The 22,225-nt window shown below is 40.8% G+C and overlaps 1 protein-coding gene across 1 annotated transcript in view; it reads left to right on the top strand.

The window, feature by feature from the left end:
• Positions 1-22,225, top strand: part of Dgki (diacylglycerol kinase iota) — a 301,404-nt gene that overhangs the window by 271,017 nt on the left and 8,162 nt on the right. The window contains exons 28-29 of the mRNA XM_050148045.1: positions 8,876-8,913; positions 12,495-12,615. Coding sequence (XP_050004002.1) covers positions 8,876-8,913; positions 12,495-12,615 — 159 coding nt within the window. The remainder of the gene's footprint in view (positions 1-8,875; positions 8,914-12,494; positions 12,616-22,225) is intronic.

Genomic DNA, 22,225 nt, shown 5'->3' with positions numbered 1-22,225 from the left:
GGATATCATGATCTAAGTAGAACCCAAAGCAACCATATATTATGGTGAAAAGCAGTTGACCTCAGGAAAGAGAGGGGCAAAAAAATAATAGAAATGAAACTTATCTGTATCTTTGATCTTTTGCTATCTGTGAGACACGGGAAATGACAGTTCACATCCTAAGCCCTTTGTTTTACATCCTGTGAAGTAAGAGTTATATTGTGGACAAAGACAGGCAGATGTAGAGAGTTTCTAAGAACTAGGTGGTTGTTGTTCTTGCTCCAGACAGGGAAATGTTGATTTAAAAATATGCACAGCTTTCCAAATCCATGGTTATGAATCTTAGTGAATCAACTAACTTATCTTTGAGAGTTCCACACATTGTCTTTTGTTCATACTTTTTCCTATAATATCTTTTTTTCTTCAATACTTTTAAGCATTTGAATGGTTGTTGTCATGAGGATATGATAATGAACCAGGCAGTTATATGTTACTTTTAAGACTGAACAATAATTAGAGATTACATGTTAGTCTTTTAAAAATATTCTCATGTGGAGGGTTTTGATTTTGTTTCATTGTAGGTGGAGGCTGCTTATTTGTTTTCTGGCTGCACAGACCCAAAATAATCATACAGAAGTGCTTGGCCAATAGCTTAAGTGTATTTTTAGCTAGCTCTTACATCTTAAATTAATACATTCCTATTATTTTGTATTTTGTGGTTTACAGTAAGGTTATGGCTGATGGCTGGGCATCTTTCTCTTTCCATAGCTACCTGGCGTGTCTCCGACTCTGCCTACTTTCTCCCAGCATTCAGTTTAGTTTTCCTGACTAGCTCTATTCTGCCATGCCACAGACACAAACAGTGTCTTTATTCATTAACCAATAAAAGCAACACATACAGAAGGACTTCCCATACTATTTCCCCTTTTCTGTCCAAATAAAAAGGAAGGTTTTAACTTTAATGTAAAATTACATATAATAAAAAGTTATCAAATAAAATTATAGTTAACAATATTTATATATATTTTATCTTTTATTATAACTAAGGAAAACTATAACTATCTATTTTAACTCCATCAAGACCCCAGAAGGATATAATGTTACCTAAGTTAGCAGAAGTGCATTGTAAGCAACTTTTAAAACTCTAAAATTGACAGAGACATCCCACTGCCTGGAGAGTCACTCAAAGTTCTTTTGTATCATTGCAGCATCTATCTTTAGCCTTCAGGCCCATAGTATCTAGCAGACTTTTTCATGAAACAGGAAATTTGAAGATCTCTTCTGCCTTGTACTGGCAAAGCTTATTAGTTGCTTTTTTTGTGTCCTGTAAAATGTTTGGCAGTTTTCTCATGAAGCAGGAACACTGAAAGGACTGTTTCACCTTTTTTAGACAACTTTAGCAGTCATTTTTTGCCGAGCCTATATGTCCATTTTATACAGCATACCACCAAGCAGTAAAGGCAATAGCAAGTTCTTGCCCAAATGACCAACCATCTACATAAGGAACCTCTTTGATGCCCATCATCCTCTTGAAGTAGATTAGTGCTTCTAGGAGCAGATGAGTCTCATTGTCATGAAAAATCTTAAGTTTTTAAAACATTTTAAATGTAATATTTTGTTAGTCTTTGAAAGGTTTGAAGAATAACTCTCCATCTGAAATATAACTCTGTATATCTAGAAATCCTAACTAGCATAACTACAAGCTTGACTATTATAGATGACTATCTATTAATTTGTACTTTTAATTATACATTACATTTTTAGATGGGTAGTTGTACAAACACAATACCCTAGTCAAGAGCAGAAATACATATAACAAAGTTGACCTTAAATTTGTATCAATAGACCAAGATTTATATCAAAATAAAGTATTTATCTATATATTATATTTTTCTTTAAATGAAAAAAAGCATTTGTAAACAATATTTGGGAATTTGGGTAGATTAGTGTGAGCTTACTTACACTAATAATAATAGTGAGTAATAGAGTAAATACTTGTGGGCTATTATTTATAGACATTTACATTGGTATAAATTCTTATATATTAATAAAAATTCAAATTATATTTATTATATTGAATATGCTCCTATTTCTGTTTACAATAGTCGTACACCTATGCAAAATCATATTGTATACATGCATGCTTCTACCTCTGCTTAAGACATGTCATATATTGATACAATTTTATCATATCAAATTTATCATATTGTGCTATACATTTTTCTCTCTGATCAAGATACTTATACACTGTTTACATTTTGAGGTCATTGTCCTCAGTAACTGCACAGTAGTTTAAAAATTGTTTGATATTCTAATGTAAAGTCTTAGTCTTTAAGTTATACAGGTATTAAATATTATAGGTCAGTAGTCATCCATGTTTGTCATACTATAGTTAGACTAATCAGGCTCTTTAGATACATAGAGATTGCATTCTGTAAAGATAGGTAATCTTCAACCACTTCAAAGAACTGTAAAATATGGCATTTAAATAACTTAGGGTTCTGTTGATGTGAACCACAAATTTCCTGGCAGCACTGATCTATTCCCAAGAGAATGTTGTGCACCAAAGACACTCCACTTGGAGTTCGTTTTCTTCTTGGCAAAAATGGCCTTTGAGTAAGAAACTGCCCATGCCTTGACCACTGACTAAATGCATGGTGTCCAGACTGGACAAGGAGAAAAACAAACAAACAAACAAACAAACAACAAAACAACTCCCAAACCTTGCCAAGAAAGGATAAGACAGTTTTAAAAGTTTTCCTGCCTCTGAAAATGGTCTGTCAGTTATTCTAGGCCTTAGTCAAAGTTGGTTGCTCCAACACTGCAAATGAGAATTTGGGTGATTACCCAGATAGCTAGTTGTCTGTCATTTGTTGCACATTTTGGAGGTTGCTTTATTGCACTTCTGTCTACTCAAGTAAAATTATCTCCCTTCTCAGGTCATCAATAGGGTTAAATAGCTGTAGTTACTTTCCTCTCATGACTTAACCAAGTCATTTCTAATACAAGGCTTAGACTCCTTAAGATAAAATAATTATTAAAACATTTAGCATATGTTTCTTGCTTGATATTGTTCATGTTGGTTATAATTCTAACTTTTATACTTGACATCTGTTCTTATTGTATATAGTTTTGTATTGGGTTTGGAACTCTCTTATTTAGACAAAAGGGAAAGGTACTTAGGAACCTCTTTCAGCTAATGGCCTTTGAGATGCTGGACCAGTTTGGGTGTGGCTTTGGATATGTATATATCCAAATGTATGTCCTCAAGCACTGCTGGATTCAGTTCCTATTCTCTGCTCATGCAGAGGACTGTGATCTGTGAGTCTACCCCTCTAAATAACAAACCCTTTATTATATTCAGTTCTAAGCTAGTGTGGGATTACTCTATTTGTATTTACTTACATTTCATATGTCATATGCAGTTCTTATATTTGATTTGTTAAGAATTACATCAGGGCTAGAGAGATGGCTCAGAGGTTGAGAGTACTTTCTGCTCTTCCAAAACAACCATTTATTTTTGGTTCCCAGTACCCATACTGAATGACTCATATCCACCTGTAACCCTTTTCTGTTGACACTGCACTCATGTGGACATGCCAATACACATATACACATAATTAAAAGTAAAAATAAAAAGAATTGCAAGCATATTATATGTGTGCCTTTTCCACATTATTTACACCTTTTATTCCTAACTATTTTTGTTGGAAAGTCAAGAAAAACAGCTTAAACTTTTCCTTCAGAAGTAACCATACACCAAATTCTTGGGTTATAATTTTCCTTTATCTAAAATGCTTTTTCTCTGTGGCCGGGTTAAAAACATGAATATGCCTCTGCATTCTGTAGATTCTCTCCTCTCACATTTAGTCTGTTCAAGTTTCATTCTGTGGATGTGGTTAAACACTTTGGTCAAAAGCAACATAGGGGAGGAAAGAGGAGCTCTCTTTGGTTTGAAATTTCATCATTGCGGGACATCCATGTTTAGTGTTTTAGACATCTGGGATCACCATGTCCACAGTCAAGAACAGAGAGACATGAGGATTCATCCATGCTGCCTTCTTGCTGCTTGTCTCCATGTGCTCAGCTAGCTTCCCTAACTTTTATGTCATGTAAGGCCCTGCTAGTGAAATGGTGCCACCACAGTGAGTGGGGTCAGTTAACAGTCAAGCCAGTACCCCCCAGATATACCCACAGGACAAATTTACCAAGATAAGTTCTCAGCTGAGACTTACATGACAGACTAACCATGGCAATTTGCAAAACACAGCCTCAAAATATTCTGTTTGTAATTTTCATTTTTCCATGAGAGAACTGAACCTTGAAGGTAAGCTGATTTGGCCAGAACTATAGCTAGCTAGAGATAAGACTACCTGAGCTACGTGCATCATAACATATTTAAAGCATATGCTTGCCGGTATAAAGTCAGATAGTGTTTGTACTTTTGGATTCAACATAAATTCCAGGAGAGAATGAATTTTGCTTTGTATACTGCTATACCATCATCCTCTTAAACAAGGCCTGGCATGAGGCGAACATTAGGATACTGAATTGGTTACTACTTTTATAACAAAATACTACAGGTGACATCAATAAGGAGTTGTTAAGATTACAGTATTCTTTCTTGTGATCTACAGTTTAGGAAGTCTAGGATCTAGGTGCAGTAGATTTTATGTTCCCTCTCTATTCCAAGGGGATGACTGCTTTCTGCATCATGACACATTAGAGCAACACAGAGATGTGCTCTATTCTCTGCCCGCGACAGAGAAGATGAAGAGACTCAGCAGCTCATTGACCTTTCTTTTTATAAGGCATCAATGCCTTTCACAAAGGCAGAGGTTCATAACCTAATCCTTCGCTGGAGGATTCACCACCTCCTAACACCTATACAATGTTGATAAGGTTACCAAGTGAATTTTGGAGGGATAAAACTTGCAAATTGTAGAACATCATCTTCTCTTTGGGGGTTCTCTGTAGTAGAAGTCATATTTTTCTTCTATGCAGATGTCTGAGTGTATCTAAGCTCTTAGGAACCCAGGTGCACAGAGAATGGTGTGTGAGAAACACAATTCCCTCCAGGCAGCCTTTTGCTCTATCTTAGGATGAGTATGGGCAGCCATTTATTTGAAGGCCTAGTATAGTGAGGAAAATAGCCTTTTCATATAGATGGATTCAACTTATCATCTCTAAATATACTTTCCACTCCTTCCCTATCTCACTATTTAAGTTTGCACAATTTATTTTTTCCAAGAAACTTAGTCATCTGCTCAGTAACCTTTGTGATATATTGAAAATTGAAGTTCCCTTTCTTCTGGAAATTTGAAGCATTCATTTTTATTATGAAGGATCTATGTGAAAACCAAAGACAAACTCAGAGTTCATAAAAAAAAGAATAATGCTGTAATCATAACAGCTCATTATTTTGATGTTAAGCCTGATCTTTCACAAGGTTATTTCCTGGAGTGGAATTTTAATGGACTCTGGCTCTCTTTATGCAGAAGAGATCTTAAACAACAGTGTTCATAAGGAAGGACATTAATCAGGGGAGAGAAGAGAGCCTTGTTTCTAATAATGTTTGCATAATATCTACTCTTGGGTGTGTTGCTTGGCTTAAAAATAAGTACCCATGCTTTCTGTATCCAACACAATGGAAAATATTTGTGGTTAGGATTCTCTTGTACAATCTTCTATGCATTGATGGGGATATCAAACAGAGAGGCTTTTGGAGACTCATGGGAACAAAGAGTATCGCCCATGAATGATAGATGGTAGAGTTGAAAGAGTCCTTATTTAGAGGATTGGAGGTAAAGGACCTAAGAGCAAGTCATGATTCTGATTTCAGAAAGGGAGAGCAGGCTGGCCTGCTGGAGGACATCTGGATGCTCCTGTGGTTTGATTTTAACTCTTCAGTTGCTTCTTACCACCTGCAAAATGGAAAGAAGTACCAATCCCGGCATACAGGAACTCACTCCGGCGGCCTGTGAAACTACAATACACGTGAAGTGGGGCTGCCTCTTTGCAGCTTCCCTCACGCACTGTGTTTTCAGTTTCCATGTTTCTGTTCAGATGCTTCCCTCATTTTTATAAGGACTTTCCAAATCTTTTTTGCCAATTAGTTTTACTTATCAGGCATAGTCGGTTTAAATTTCCCATTGTCCACAAAAATCTTCTTTGGCTATACTACTAGCCACAGGTCTTAGCTGCCTTCTCCTTTCAATTGATTGGTTCACATCACTACACAGACTTTGCCCTGGAGATTCCTCTGTTGTCTTGATTTATTGTGTACACGTGTCGTGTTTGATTTTACACAGCTTTCTCTCTCCTTTTTGTGATCACTTATATTCTGAGAAAAGTTTCATATGGTCTTGGAAACAAAAGCTGGGCTGCTGTTTGATCTTGAGTGTGGGTTACAAGCCTGTATAAAGGTTCACTTCACAGTCAGAGTGGTCCACTGCAGCCAAAGGAGCATTCTTCAGTATGGAAATCCGGACTTACTTGTTTCTCCAAGCTGAAATTGCCGATAGTTTTTCTCAACCTCCCCTTCCTCGTGATCTGTTATAGGGTTTCTGTCCTGAAAAAATTTACCCACCTCTGTCCTTCCAATTTGAAATATACTGGGTTAGCAGAGTGTTACATGTTCAACTTCAAAGGCCAAGTTTACCCTTAGTAGAGAATGCTCTCTCTCTCTCTCTCTCTCTCTCTCTCTCTCTCTCTCTCTCTCTCTCTCTCTCTCTCTCTTCCACTTTGTGTGTGTGTGTTTATGTGAAATCACAGACATACTGAAAACTACCCCTTCTATCTGTTTATAAAGCTTTAAAAAAACAACCTTCAACCCTTGCTACAGAGATGACCATCACAACTATTAGCTTCCTTTGCCAAGGAGGAAAAAAATGGCTTAAAATGTTCATGTTCAACAAATCATACAGAATTATGCCCTAGTCTATCACTGTTTCCACAGCATTATAAACTTAGCAAGTGCTTTCTGCCACCTTCTGTGGGAGCCATGGGGCCTAGAAGAGCTCCACCCAGGATGAGTTCAATGCAGCAGTGGACAGAGGCCTGGATGGAGGAGCATGCATTGCTCTGTGCCTCAAGTGCCACTTCAGTCCCGGTGTCAGGATCCTTATTTATAAAAGAGTGAGCCCCAATATTTCCATAGGTTCTTTAAACATACCCATTCCCTTTCCATCGTTTCAGTATCTCTCCACTTTTTGCTTCTGTTTTTATGAAATAGCTGTTTGATAATTTCATGCATTTTACAATGCAGTCTCATTCCTCTCACCTCTGCCTCTTCCTCCCACCTTCTAGTCCCCCCCCCCACTAGTCCCTTTGCACGGTCATATCCTTTTGTATGGCTTTGTTTTCCTGTTGCTTTCTTTTCATTCGGTTCAAGGACTAACGGATGAGCCCCTGTGTTGTGTGAAGGCAGATTGGGTTCACAGGTGGTCCAAGGCTAAGTGTGCATTGCTTATATAGCTTCTCCCAGTTTTTCCAGTCCTACACAATCTCCCCTCCTCTTTCTTGCCTCTTCCTTCCTTCCATGTCCTCTTCTCTGTGGGTTTTCAAAGCTTCTGCTTTGTAGCACTGAATGCCTTTGCTTACTCAGGACATTTAAATGTTCAGTAGAGAGTCAAGTGGCAGCCAGGATGCTCTCTCTCTCTCTCTGGTGGTAGTGGTGATGGTGGTGGTGGTGGTGGTGGTGGTGGTGGTGTGTATACATGTGTTGTATGCATTCAGAGATAAACCAGGTCTGGTTGTTCAGGAACCATCCACCTAGTTTTTGAGGCAGGATATTTCATTGGAACCTGGAGCTTGCATAGTAGGCTGGGCTTGCTGGTCAACAAGGTCCAGAAATTTGATTGTCTTCCCTCTCTTGCACTAAAATCACCAATGAGTGAGCTATGGAGCCAGCTCTGTATGCCTTGTTTCTTGACACATGCTACTAGACTTTAATTTAATTGTGTTGAGACATTAATTAAATAAGAACAAAAATGGTACAGTGTAAATGTAAAATAAGCTTAGATTATTTTTCTTTTAAAGTGCTGTGACTTGAAAGGCTGAGTCCATTCTTTGGATAGTTTCCAAACTGATACAGTTTTTTTTTTCTGGAGGCATCAGTTCTATAACAATGCAGGTAGCTGCCTTTAGGAAGCAGGATTGTCTTTATATGTGCAGGTACTGCTTTTATTAACACAATTTTCTTATATATTTTCTATACCCTACATGCATAAACTATTAGAAATTTTAATTTTTCTTTCTAAAGCTGCAAGTATCTTACAAATAAGTTAAGTTACAAAAGACCTTTAGGCTTATTTTCATCATGACCACCTCTGAATTTAAGGTCAAATGTGATTATTCTCCCCAGAATACAACTGAAAAGTGATTTCATTCTTTATCTCTAATCCTCTTTATCTCTTATCCATGGAATAAGATGGATTCCCAACTGAAATGGCTGGAGATATAGTGAATCTCTAAGAGACCAAAGCAGAAGGCCCGGAAAGAGGAACCACAGTGATTAACCCTTTCAGCTAGTCCAGCTAGCCTAGTCTTCACTTTTGTGGTTGTTGAAACTGAGGCTCACGGGTTTGAATGTTTTGTCCAGTGTTCCGCACCTCTTAAGGTCAGAGCCAAGATTTTAATTTAATGAAGCTCCAAATTTTACATTATCTTTTCAGTATCAGGATGGGGCAGGGTCAAGAACGTACTGTAGTAATGTATATGATTGGTGCTAGGGTAGGAAAAGACTTGAAGATGGGAATTTTATCTGTTTAACAAAGAATCCTTGGTTCCTGTCTTCAGTATAGATTATGTCTCCTAAATGTGGAACCATTTCATCTGTAACTTCCCATTGAGAGGGTCTTCTACTAATGAGACATCTCTCTTTTGTCTTTCACAGCAATTTTGCAGGCAGTAATAACTGGTGACCTTATGAAGGTAAGCTATCCTCCTGCCAAAACCTTGGTGATCGCCTCTCCAGATTTTCATGGTCCAGTCTATAAACTACTCCCCCTGCCTGCACTGGCTGAGCAGAAGGAGGAAAGGTGCTCTTCTGAGAAATGAACTGAGAGAATGTGAAGAGCCCTCACCACGCTCTGAATCTCCTAATATCAAAGGAAAGTGGTAGAATTGCCTGGACTCGCCTTGGTTAGTTATGGGGGTGGGGGGAAAGGACTGTATTCCCAAGATGCAAGGCACGGAGTGCCTAGAATCCCTGCTCTTTAAGACAAACTTTTGAAGGCTTCTTTTTCAGATGTGTTTGTGAATGAATATATATGTAGAAATGACCTGGGTGAGACCCAGAAATGCATGCACCAGCTTAGAACCAGCACCTGTTGATATAGTAGTCTACTTTAGATGTCACAGCCAACAGAAAATGGACATTCTAGTCTGTTTGGGGGTGTTTCAGCTTGAGCTTGTGTTTTCTGGTGAATTTAGTTCACAAGGAAGGAAATGGTCACCATCTTCTTGAAAGCAAATGCCAGTTCTGAAATTAGATTGCCTGATTTCAGCTCTTGCCTCTGTCCTTCACTCTATGTGCGGTTTTATGCCTTTAGCACATTTTCTCAGTGCCTTGATTTCTTTCTCTGTAATAGAGAAATATAACAGAATAGCTGTGTTATTTCTTTCTTGGTTTGTCAGAGGACTGGGTTCAATCCTGTGATAAGGCTGCCAATACTGTTCATGTTGCAGCAAAAGGTGCCTAAAATGTTAACTGGCTTAGTCTTGCTATACAGTATTAATCTGCCATTTTTTCTAACAATGTAGTTATTAAAAAGATATTTGCCAGAATGTATTCTGTGAGTATTCTAAACAATCTGACTGCCCTTGGGTTATTTGTGCTGGGGTCTCATGACTACCTCTAAGTCCCTGTGTTGTGTAATGGCACTAGTTGCCTCTGTAATGTGTGTTAGTTAGGGTTTTATTGTTGTGAAGAGACATCATGACCATGACAACTCTTATAAAGTAAAACATGTAGTTAGGGTGGCGGCTTACAGGTCAGAGGTCCAGTCCTTTATCTTCATGGTGGGGAACATGGCAGCAAGCAGACAGGCATGGTGCTGGAACCATGAGAATGCTGCATCTTGAAGGCAACAGAAAGTTGACTGACTGACACACTGAGGGAAGTTTGAGCAAAAGAGACATCAAAGTCTGTCCCCACCATGACACATTTCTTCCAACAAGGCCATACTTCCTAAAAGTGCCACTCCCTTTGGGAGCCATTTCCTTTCAAACCACCACAGTGGGGGACATACCTTTCTCCTCAGCCCAGGAACAGTACAGGCTGAGAAAAAAAAAAGGCCATAAAAGGAAGGAAGGTGAGAATGATTTTTTCCTCTTCTCTTTTTCCTGTCTAGATTCTTACCCTTTCCGTTTTCTCTTCTTTTTTTCCTTTCCTTCCCTTTCCTTTCCTTTCCTTTCCTTTCCTTTCCTTTCCTTTCCTTTCCTTTCCTTTCCTTTCCTTTCCTTTCCTTCTTTTCTTTCCCTTCTGTTTTAAGAATTCCCATTGAATGAACCAAAGAATTCCTGTTCTATTGTCTTCAACACATCACTAGCAGAAAGCAAACTGAGAGAGAGGGGGGGTTGCCTATATATCGGTCAATTTCAGGCTCACTCATATGATTCTGACCACATGTTGCCAGTACTGTTTTCTACTGTAGTATTCCTGGGGACTGTTATTCAGAAGAGAAGCCTCATCCCTAAATAGGATTTCTGGAAGTTCAGAGTTGTTTCCCTTCGGTGGCTAGCCAGCACAACATACAATCCTACAAGGACTCACTTACCTTGGATTCTATGGGAAGCAAGCACAACCCTTGCACAACACTGCTAATTCAGTTTGCAGTCTGAAGCTCTTTCCACATGCTTTCATTATAGCCAAAGAACTCCCTAGATTCGGGATGTATTGTTACACATTCTAAAATGTTTTACAGAAAATTGCTTAAAATATGAGAAACCACTAGATCTAGCTGGTTATCCTGGCATGATCTGCGTTATAATTATTCCCTATCTGAGGAGTGACTCAGCAATACTGTATTTACTATGAGATGAGATACAGAAAATGGAGGACTTTCTTTTCCAGTCCTTTATATATATATATATATATATATATATATATATATATATATATATATATATCATCTCCTCAATTTTATTTCTGCTTTTCTCTTGTGTGTAGAATGCACAATACATATTAAGTATTAAACAGGCCCTGTATGAAACAGGGGTAATGGGAGGAGATGGGCGAGCAGACTCCAGGAGCGCCCAGGCAGTGAGGATATGTAATCCCCAAATTCAATTGCTAATGGGTTGACTTTTAGACATAGTATACAACCTTCCCAAAAGGCAGGTTCAGGATAGCCAATCCTTACTTGGTCTGGGTGCATCTGAACACAAGACGTTTATAGCGGAACACAACAAGATTCTCCTTTGGATCTGCATGCTGTTTCTTCCTGTTCTCTTGCCCTCAAGCTCAGGGCTACAGCTTTCCCTAGCTCTCGTACTTTTGGCACCTCAGAGCATCCAGTCTTCTTAGTTGAGTTTCTAGATACTTTTCTGTGACTCCTTTCTAAAAAGCTGCTTCTTCTCCTGGGGTCCCTCTGCTGGCCTCATACCGTCTCACTACAACCAATGTTTCTGTTCTTCCTAAGAGATTTGGAGGCCCCCGAGGCTGCTGACTGAGTCACATTCTTGTTGCTCATGTGCTTGTATTTCTTGAGACCTGCTCTGTTGGTAGATTCTTCTTTGTCTCCATAAAATAATAATCGATGAGAAGCTTCACCAACGCTACTCCTGTCCTGATACTCCACAGTTTGGAAAATGGTGACACATTTATACCCACGAACTAGGTCTACAACTTCATTTGTCCTCCCACCCCCTTACTCTCTGGTGGCTAAGTTCTTGGCTTTTACCACTGGCTGTTCCCATAGAGAAACAATGGTGTTCACACCATCATTTTGGTCCTCTTTATTGCTTGATCATCTCTAGCCATGTTGAGTATGTACTGCTTGATTCATAAAAGGTATTGGGGTGAAAAATGAACTGTCCCTCCGAGTATGTGTGCATGTACATGCATGTGCACATGTATGTGTGTATGAGTGCTGTGTGCAGAAAAATGAAGCATTTGGCAATTGTGTTCATGACAGGTCAAAGAACAACTAAAGATACAGGAAAGGGTCAGAGCCAGGTTCTTCCTGCTGTTACATATGCTGGATGAACCTCAGGAAATTTTAGTTTTCTTCTCGGAGTCTGGGGCTCAGAAGAGGGGAAGAAAGCTAATTCATCGTATTTCCTGTTTCCTTGAGCTATTTGATACCACAGACCCTTTCCAGAGCCACGTGAAGCATCCACCGTCTATGTGAATGATAAAGGGATGGTCCTTCATCATTTTGACTTTTCTCTGCGTCCTCTGAGGCTAAAATCATGTGTGGTTTACTAACTGACTCTTCTGTGTGACCTTGGGGCTTTTATCCCTGCTATAGACTCTGCTGACCTTCTCTCCCTGTGTCTCTTCCTTTCAGCTCATAGAAAGCTATAAGAACGGAGGCAGCTTGTTAATTCAGGGACCAGACCACTGTTCACTCCTTCACTATGCAGCTAAAACCGGCAATGGGGAGATTGTGAAGTACATCCTTGACCATGGTGAGTCGGGAACCTACCAGGGATCACTTTCTCGTGGAGTTCTAGGTAGCATTGTCTCTGTTGACACTCAACCAGGAGATCTCCACAGTGGAATATTCACCCGTTGTTTCTCTGACACCCACTGATGCAGGTGGCCCACCTTAACCAAGCAATTAAAATACATCTTTTTTTTTCAATATCCAGATTTAGAAAGGGAAGGCTTTGGGAAAGTAATTCATTTAAAAATCAAAAAAACTTTCTAAAATTAGTTCATTGCTGGGTGCTGTGGTGAACGCCTTCAGTCTCAGCTGTCAGGAGGCAGAGTCAGGTGGATTACTATGAGTTTAAGAGTTTGAGGATAGCCTGGTCTACATAGTGAGTGATAGGCCAGCTAAGGCAACATAGCAAGACCCTCTTTCAAAAATAAATAATTAAATAAAATTAATTTAAAACATGTATATCTTTGTTTTTATTGTATAAATGTTTTGTTTGCCACATGTGTGCCTGGACCTTCTGGAGGTCAGAAGAGGGCATCAGATACACTGGAAGAAGAGTTATAGTCAGCTGTGAGCCACTGTGTGGGTACTGGGATTTGAACCTGGGTCCTCTGCAAGAGCAGCCAGTGCTCTTAACCACTGAGCTTTCTCTCCAGTCCCTAACTTTAATTTATTTAATGAATTAAAAGTTTGTATTAACAAAACCTAGCCTGACATAGCTGTCTTTATTTTGTACAGCTTTTCATAATTTAACTGCTTGGGCTCTGCTAGTCCATCTGCATTTGTGGTTGATTCTTCTGCAGATTCCTATATTTGTTCGATCCCATTTTTCTAATTTCTTAGTTTTCGTTGATTGACTCTCATTTGTCTCTTTCCCCAACTCACATTTCGTGGTGCTGCCACGTCCCATGTGGCTGCCAGGTCTCACCTCCTGGAGTGTGTCCTAACTGGTCCTATGTACCATGTGGCTGTCTGACAACACCTCCTGGACTGTGTACTAACAACTGAGCATCCAGCTTGGGCTTAGATCATTCCCAAGATGGAGAGCTCATTGTTTAACATCTGATTCTAGAGCCCAGTGGAAATATAATTACAACGTGGAACACAAACCACTCAGCTTCTTGCATCATATTATATATAATTGAGCTCCATATTTTTCTTTGCATCCCTCCCTGCCTCTCCTCTACCTTCAACCCTCTCCCAAGGTCCCCATGTTCCCAATTTACTCAGGAGAGCTTGCTTGTCTTTTTCTACTTCCCATGTAGATTAGATCTATGTATGTCTCTCTTAGGGTCCTATTTGTTGTCTAGGTTCTCTAGGATTGTGACTTTTAGTCTGGTTTTCTTTGCTTTATGTTTACAAACCACTTGTGAGTGAGTACATATGATAATTGTCTTCCTGGGTCTGGGTTACCTCACTCAAAATTATGTTTTATAGCTCCATTCATTTGCCCACAAATTTCAAGATGTCATTATTTTTTTCTGCTGTGTTTTCTCCATTGTGTAAATGTACCACATTTTCCTTACCCATTATTTAGTCGAGGGGCATTTAGGTTGTTTCCAGGTTCTGGCTATGACAAACAAAGCTGCTATGAACACATTTGAGCACATGTCCTTGTGGCACAATTGAGCATCCTTTGGATATATACCCAAAAGTGGTATTACTGGGTCTTGAGGAAGGTTGTTTCCTAATTTTTTGAGAAATCACCACACTGATATCCAAAGGGGCTGTAACAGCTTGCACTCCCACCAGCAATGCAGAAGCATTCCCTTTACCCCACATGTTCTCCAGCATAAGTTGTCATCAGTGTTTTTGATCTTGGCCATTCTTACAGGTGTGAGATGGAATCTCAGAGTTGTTTTGATTTGCATTTCTCTGATGACTAAGGATATTGAGCATTTCCTTAAGTGTCTTTCAGCCATTTTAGATTCCTCTGTTGAGAGTTCTCTGTTGCTAGCATAACTAGATATCAACATGTAGAAGAATGAAAATAGATCCATATCTATCACCATGCACAAACATCAAGTCCAAATGGATCAAAGACCTCAATATAAAACTAGCCACATTGAACCTCATAGAAGAGAAAGCAGAAAGTACACTTAACACATTGGCACAGGGGACCACTTCCTAAATATAACCCCAGTAGCACAGACACCGAGAGGAACAATTCACAAATGGGACCTCCTGAAACTGAAAAACTTCTGTAAAGCAAAGGACACGGTCAACAAGACAAAAGGACAGCCTACAGAATGGGAAAAGATCTTCACCAACCCCATGTCAGACAGAGGTCTGATCTCCAAAATATACAAAGAACTCAAGAAATTGGTCATCAAAAGAACAAATAATCCAACAACAACAACAACAAAACCTGGAGTACAGAGCTTCTTGCATTTATAATAAGACTAGAGATAGAGAAGAGTGGGAGGGGGCAGAAAGAAAAAAAATGCCTTTCTTGGAGGTGTTTAAGAATAAATGGAAGAGACTGTCAGTGAGACCCAGGTCCGTAGAAAGCCTAAACAGCTTCCTTGGAGCACTGAACGTGAGCCTGGTTACTTCGCACAGACACCAAGTCGTCTCTCCAGCCCCTCGAGCTTACTTCCTCTGCACAGGCATTTCAGCTGTACGTTAGCAGATTAATGAGTACTCTTATCCATTTGTTTCTCTTTTTATGCCACTGGGAACGTTTGCATCTTTCCACTTGTTCCTTCCTTCGTTCTTTTGACAAATCCACATAGAGTGTCTATCAGGAACTGCCTGCTATAGGCTGGCACACTTAAAAATAAATGCACTCAAAAGAAAATGCATCCAATCTTTTCAGGCAGTAGCAGTCAAAAAAAACCCACAATTAGTGTACAAATAAACAAATAAATCCAATCCAATTGAATGTGGATGTTTTAGGTCTTACTGTAAAGCCACACACAAATAGCACAGCTACCATTTTTCAAGCTCATTTAATATACAAGATGCCTGAACAGAACACACCACTTGATTTCATCTTTGTGGAGACCTCATAAGGTGGCTAGCAGGCTGCCAATCATCTGAGACTCTCTTTCCTTCCTCTTTCTCACTATGATGAGTTTTGCTTCAATTCTTGGCCAGAGTCATGGTTCAAGGGCTGGAAGGAAAGGCTGTGAAGTTGGAGTGGTGGGTGCTGGAGAATGGCTTTTCCCAGGAGACAGGGTAGTTCCACTCCTGCCTGTCTTAGAAAGATGGGCTGTGGTGCTGAGTCTGCTGTGGGCATCATTCCTTCTCTTTTCCTGACCATCTACCCGCTTCAGGAAGAGACTTGAAAATGAAACAGTGGTGTGATTTCTGCTGCACACACATGCCATAGGTTTTTTCTCCTTTCTGCGGCAATTTCTTCAAAAGGCTGATGAGAGGCAGAGGCAAATTTTGTAATATTGAATGTGGACACCAATTAAATCCACCCCATCTATGGAACTTTTTCCTTTTAAGAAAAGAAAGTCCTCAGTATTTGCACAAACTCCAGATAGTGGTCATCTGATTTGAGACTGGCTAGCCTGGAATTCTTTGGGCAGGCTGGCCTCAAACTTGTAGCAATCCTCCTTCTTCTGTCTTCCAAATACTGGGATGAGAGGTGTCCTCTGTCACTCCCAGATAACTTGTGCATTTGTAAATCATAAACTGTCTTTGAATCATCCACCTCTCTGAAATGATGGGAAGCCCTCTAGTGAGGTGTTCTTTAGGTCACGCACAGATAAAAGGGAAGCGTTACCTTGGGCATACTTGGTCCTTGGTATTTTGTGAGCTCTCTGCAGACTAACATAATCTCTTCATGCTTGGTAGTACTGGAGAATAACAGAAATGTTTATGTATGCTGAAAATCTTTTGACGTTCATGTATGTGTAAATGCACATAGCAGCTTGGCTCACATCTCTCTGATAGCTTTAGATAATAGAAATCCCACAGGTTTTGCAAAGACCTTGTTATGGGGATGCCACCAGGGATGATTTAGACATAATTTAGAGCCAACTGAAAGTCTGTATTCCGGCTAGCTGGGGCTGCACTCAGGTCTTTGGGATGTAAGTGTAGCCCCAAGCATTTGGACCAATGGAACTTTAAAAAGCAAAAGCAGTATCTCAGCAGCTGCAGCAAGAGGTTTGCACAAGCAAGCGGTTTAACAGAAGCTAAGTTACCTGGGGCATCTTGGTCTCAGGTCCTAGAATAGAGTTGAGTAATTTTCCATTGGATTCTCCATCAAGTTGATCAAATTCTAGGTAAGTCTGAAATGGCCTAGCAAGAACTCAAGATGGAGGAACCTCTGCACTGCTTGATCTTCTGCCTGTTCTCAGCCTTTTCTGACAATGACTATTAGGAACTCCTGGGCTCTTTGCAAGGTACCTAAGTCATATTCTGCATGGTCCCCTGAGATGGCTCTCAACTCACCACATCCTTTCTGCTCTGAGCTCCGGTCTGCTTTGTCCCTTCATTGGATGCTGATCCCCAATCAGGAGGACCTCCTTCTGATCTGGAGTCCCAAGAGATGAGTTATCTCAAGCCCCCACAATACCATTTCCTTCCAAGGGCTCTTTTTAATACGGCCGCGGAGCATGGGCTGTGAGTGGAATGTGTAGCGTGTTCTGAGAAAGTCATAGGAGGCATCTTCCTTTGGACTTCTCTCCGATGTGTGAAACACTGCTTTCTTTTAGTGGGGGAAAAAGAAGCTGGAATCTGGGCATTTCAAGGCCTGAAAAGTGAATGGGAGGAAGAAGAGAAGAAACAATTCCAGAGACAGGGCCGAGCCCTGGATACAGGGACTCCAGCAGGGACTCTCCCCACGGTTCCTGCTTTTCAGCTCCTTTCAACCATCATTTTTACTGGCTGCCTCCCCCCTTCCTTTACTCCCCAGAGCATTTTGCTCTTTTGTCTTTATTCTCCCTGTGCCCACCCGGCTGCCCCCTACTGTTGCCTCAGATAGAAACCCTGCTCATGCATTTCCTTCTTACTTCAATGGGTTATTTTGTCTTCTCTCTTTTTCTGACCCCAGTCTTTCTTTTTGCTTTTTTTTTTTGTTAACCCTCACTCCCCCCCCCCCCTGGTCCCAGCGAGAAGGACTACCATCCTGCTGAGACAGGACGACAGTGCTGTTAGCCTTCCCAGTGCCAGCTCTCTCCACATCTGTGCAGCCTTTGTCCCTTGGCAGGGGAGGATTTGGAATGGTCTGCTGGCAGCGTCAGGGAGACTAATGGGAAATGAGATCCTGGAGGGAGGCTGTGGGGCCATGGAAGGAATAGCAGAGGAGATTTGGATGCATTAGTGGGAGACAAATTAAACAATATATGCTATAAAAGGCTCATCATCTATAATGCTTATGAAATGTCGATGATAAAGTCATGTGAATGTGACCTGGAATGGCCAATATAAGAACATCAGGACTTCAGAAAGTCCCAGTACTTACCACAGCATTCACTTCCTCGCATTGAGAGATGGAGATTTGGGACATTTTGCTACATTCTATATTGCCTGAACATAGTCTGAATTGTACACACACACACACACACACACACACACACACACGCTCACACCTATTCTGGCATGACTATAAAGTGGTCTTCACAGGCTCCTGTGGTTTTTATTGTCTGCACCTGGTCATGGTGTTTTGGTCGTGGATCTTAGGAGGGAGAGGAGGGTGAGACTTGATGGGGAAAGGTTAGCTTTGTTCAAGGAAGAGCTCTCTGCTTTCTGACTGCACCTGCCACATGCCTCTGTCACCATGACACATGCTGCTCCCACCGCCATGCCTGCCCTGCCATGGTGGTCTGTTCTCTCTGAAATGTGAGCTTCTTTTTACCTTGGTCCTCTCATACTTTGCTTTTCTTATGTATTTTGCAACAGAGACATGAAAAGCACCGCTCCTCAATTTTCAGACATTTCCCTCTGCCCTACAGCTTTTTGAATCCATGGTTCTGCTATGGGTCTTCTTCTGAAGGAAAAAGAAAAACACTTAGTATTGACACTGGGATCCAAAATTGTTTTTAAAGCACCCTCAACGTTTTTTTTTTTTTAAAGTGGTATTTGTGTTCTAGACACCTCTGAAAAAAATATAGTAACCCATTGTTGCTAAAATCTATTATTCTTAGGAAACAATAAAATTTGTTGTTAAAGGTAAATTTTTATAAATCTACACAGTAAATTCTCCCATCTCCATTGGATAGGGAGTTAAAACTGAGTCACTGTGAGGTGGAGTTTTTTTCCCAAACTCATGTATGTGTATTATTTAGTTTCTGCCGTCTGTATTCAAGGGGATATGAACATGGGTAAGAAGCCACATGACATGGCAGCTCCATGCTAGTGTCCTCTGTTGAGTTCCAGTGACAGCATGCATAGGATCCTGGAAGAGAGGCAAAGATTTCATAGAGAAATTTGCACCTTAGTCCGTCAATGAAGACTTCACACTTATTTTCTGGTGCAGGATAACTGGGTGAGAGAGAAAACCATAGAGATGCGAGGATTCTGTGTTAAATATTTTTCTGTTACTGTGATATAAACCTTGACCCAGGCAAAGAGTTTGGGGGCTTACGATTGTAGATTGGAGGTCATCACAGAGGTGAAGTGCAGTACACGAGGCAGGCACGTCGGCTGGTCCAAGGAGCTGAGAGGTTGTATCTCCAACTGCGAGCAGCAAGCAGAAAGGAGGAACAAAGAGGCAAAGGCTTTTTAAATCTCAGAGTCTGCCCTCAGTGACTTCCTCCGGTGAAGCTGTACCACCTAAACCTCCCCAGACACCACCACCAACTGGGGAGCAGGTCAAATGCCTGAGACGATGGGGGACGTTCTCATTCATACCACCGTACACTCCTGCTTAGGGGTAGAAGCGTGAATTGTCTGCTGACAGTTCAATGTTCTTATTGTAAGTCCCATGGGGAAAAGGGGAGAGCATCCATAACGGGGATATTCATATACGCAAAACAGATCCGAAGTCCAGCTCTCAACCGTTGACACGTTAGGAAAATACAGTTCTGTTTACTTTTTGTCTTTCTTCCTTCCTGTACTTTATTAACAAAAAATTAGGTGCTATTTTTTTAAAAAAATCATTTTGTTTTTCAAACGAAGTTAGTGTGGGTTTTGTTGATCAATTCTATTTATTTATTTGGCTACCCATTTTCCAAGTTGTACATCAAGATCACTGCATAGGTCCACAGTGTTAAAGCATAGCTTCTCACAGGCCAGTGCAGTACAAGCCAGCAGGGAACAATGGACTGAACTCAGATGTGTTTGCCATCTACCCTCCTGGTGCCTTGGCCGTGCAAACATAATTTGTTAAGGCAGCGGTTCTCCACCTTGGAGACCTTTTAACACAGTTCCTCACTCATGTCATGGTGATCCAGAACCATAAAGTCATTTCATTGCTACTCATAACTGTAGTTTTGCTACTGTTATGGATTGTACTGTAAATATCTGATAGGCAGGATATCTGATGTAGGATCCCCAAAGGGGTCATGACCCACAGGTTGAGAACCACTACTTTAAGGGCTGGTTCTAAAGGAGACAAGGAAATGTGTCGGCACTCATTTTTTCCTATTCTTCTCTCATACATTACACCCTGAGTACCATTTCTTCCTCCACTCCTTCCACATACCCCGCACCTCCCGCCTCCCCAGATCCACTCCTCCTCCCTTTCCCCACCCTCCCCCCCCAAAAAAAAAGGTCACTGAACATGGCATAACGAATTACAATAAAACTAGGCACAGACCCTTATGTCAAGGCTGGGCCAGGAAACCTTGTGGGAGGAAAGGAGTCCCAAGCCCAGGGCCTGCACTCTTCAACACAGCTCCCTACTCCCACCTGGAGCCATCCTGCTGCTGCCCTTCCCTCCTCTGCACTGGCTGTTCGCTCGCCAGTGTTTGGAATGTTCTTTCATCATCCAACTGTCTATTTGATGGAGGACCAGGGACATTAGGTTAATTGCATCGTTCACCAAGGCTGCAGTGGAGTCCCTTTAGACGTGATCAAAGAGCTCGGGCACCAGCTGCCAGCTGCAGAGGAACCCTGGGTAGCTAGAGGTGTGCCCAAATTGGACCGGGTAATCATTGTGGGATATCTTGGAGCTATGGCTGTGGTGCTTCTGGTCAGCACCATGAGGAACAAAGTCCTTTTCCCCCCTATCTTCCCCTTTTGATTATCGAACTATTACTGCCTTAGCCCAATCAAAATGCCTCAAGGATCCTTACCAGCATAGAGCCTTAGACCCAGCAAGTCGTAGGACTTCACTGTGGCTTCCACTCAGTTTTGAAGGTCAGCCAGGATGAAAGGAGAAGATGCCAGAACCTCTTTGTTGCCTTGGTCACTGTGAAGAGAAGAGCAGTGATGACAATACAGCTGCTGCGGGAAGCTGGACTGCTGTGTTCCTGGAACTTATCTCTAAATAAATGGCTGAAAAGGCTCTCTGAAGATAGCGGGGTCTCTTTAGGTGGAAACTTCAGGTACTCCGGAACCTATCAGAAACTGAATAAGCCTGGAGTGCACGGATCTCAAGTGGGAGTTAGTGGCCCCTTTATGTCACTTTCCTTCACTGATATTGCAGTGTTTTGACTTAATATGGCCAGCTGTAGTGGTCCCCAAAGCACTACAGTTGTGACTCTACATTTGATGAAGTCCTTATGGGGTGCCAGGCACCTCTGTTAAATATTCTAGATTGTATTGACTCATGGAAACTCAAGGCAGAGGATAAATGTTATCCTTAATGGATCCATACAATTATTGATATAATATTTATATAATTTAGAGGCAGGTAGAAAGAATAAAATGATTCTTACATTTCAGAGATTTAGAGTAATGTAAGACATATATTTGAAAAGAAATACATACTACAAGGTGGAACCAGTAAGCATCATAGGGTTAAATTTCTTTTGTCAGACGTCTCTTTGGGAGACCTTGCCATAGTTGGGCTTTAAGGAAGATTTTAGTTTTAGGTACAGGGTCAGGAGAGGGAAGCCTATCATGGATGGGGAGTTTGGGAGATAGGCCCTTAAAGTGGGGGAAAGCCTGAGAAATACGCAGTGATACAGGCCATTGCTAGTTTAGCTTAGGTAAGAAGGTGGAGCCTTATCAACACACTAAGGAGTAAGAACCTTATCAACACTTTAAGGGGTTCCATGAGGAAGGCCATGAGCATCATATAAACACTTGAGAGTCAGTAGCAGAAGGGATGTATGGGAACTTAGTGATATATAACAGTCTCTTTAGCAATGGTTTCTGCATGCTGGCTGCATTCTACATGAAGATTCAAGGCAACTTAGCTTTTGGATGACCAGGAGAGTTGCAAAGATTCTAGAGAATCACAACCATCTCCTTGCCAATGGCAGCTATGGTTAGAAATCTGTACTTGTAACCTCTCTTCATTTCTTTTTACATTATATGTGTAATAAATAACTTTCAGTGATAATGCTCTCCACCAACATAGGTCACAAATCACACGGATTATGTCTCTAAAGACTGAACTGTTCCATACTAGAACCATGTTTGGCACTCCAAACTGGTTTATTTATCAATCCATTCAAACATTTAAGCAGTTGCCTGGGCCCAGATTCTGTGATCAGTACCAAGGAGGACAATAGTGATGAAAAAAAGTATAGGACAAAACTTCCAGAGGTTTATTAGAGTCTCAATGGACA

This window comes from Alexandromys fortis, unplaced genomic scaffold, assembly GCF_014885135.2.
Source record: "Alexandromys fortis isolate MF-2015 unplaced genomic scaffold, M_Fortis_MF-2015_v1.1 scaffold_57, whole genome shotgun sequence".
In the NCBI taxonomy this organism is placed as follows: Eukaryota; Metazoa; Chordata; class Mammalia; order Rodentia; family Cricetidae; genus Alexandromys; species Alexandromys fortis.
This window is presented reverse-complemented; position numbering and strand designations above follow the sequence as displayed.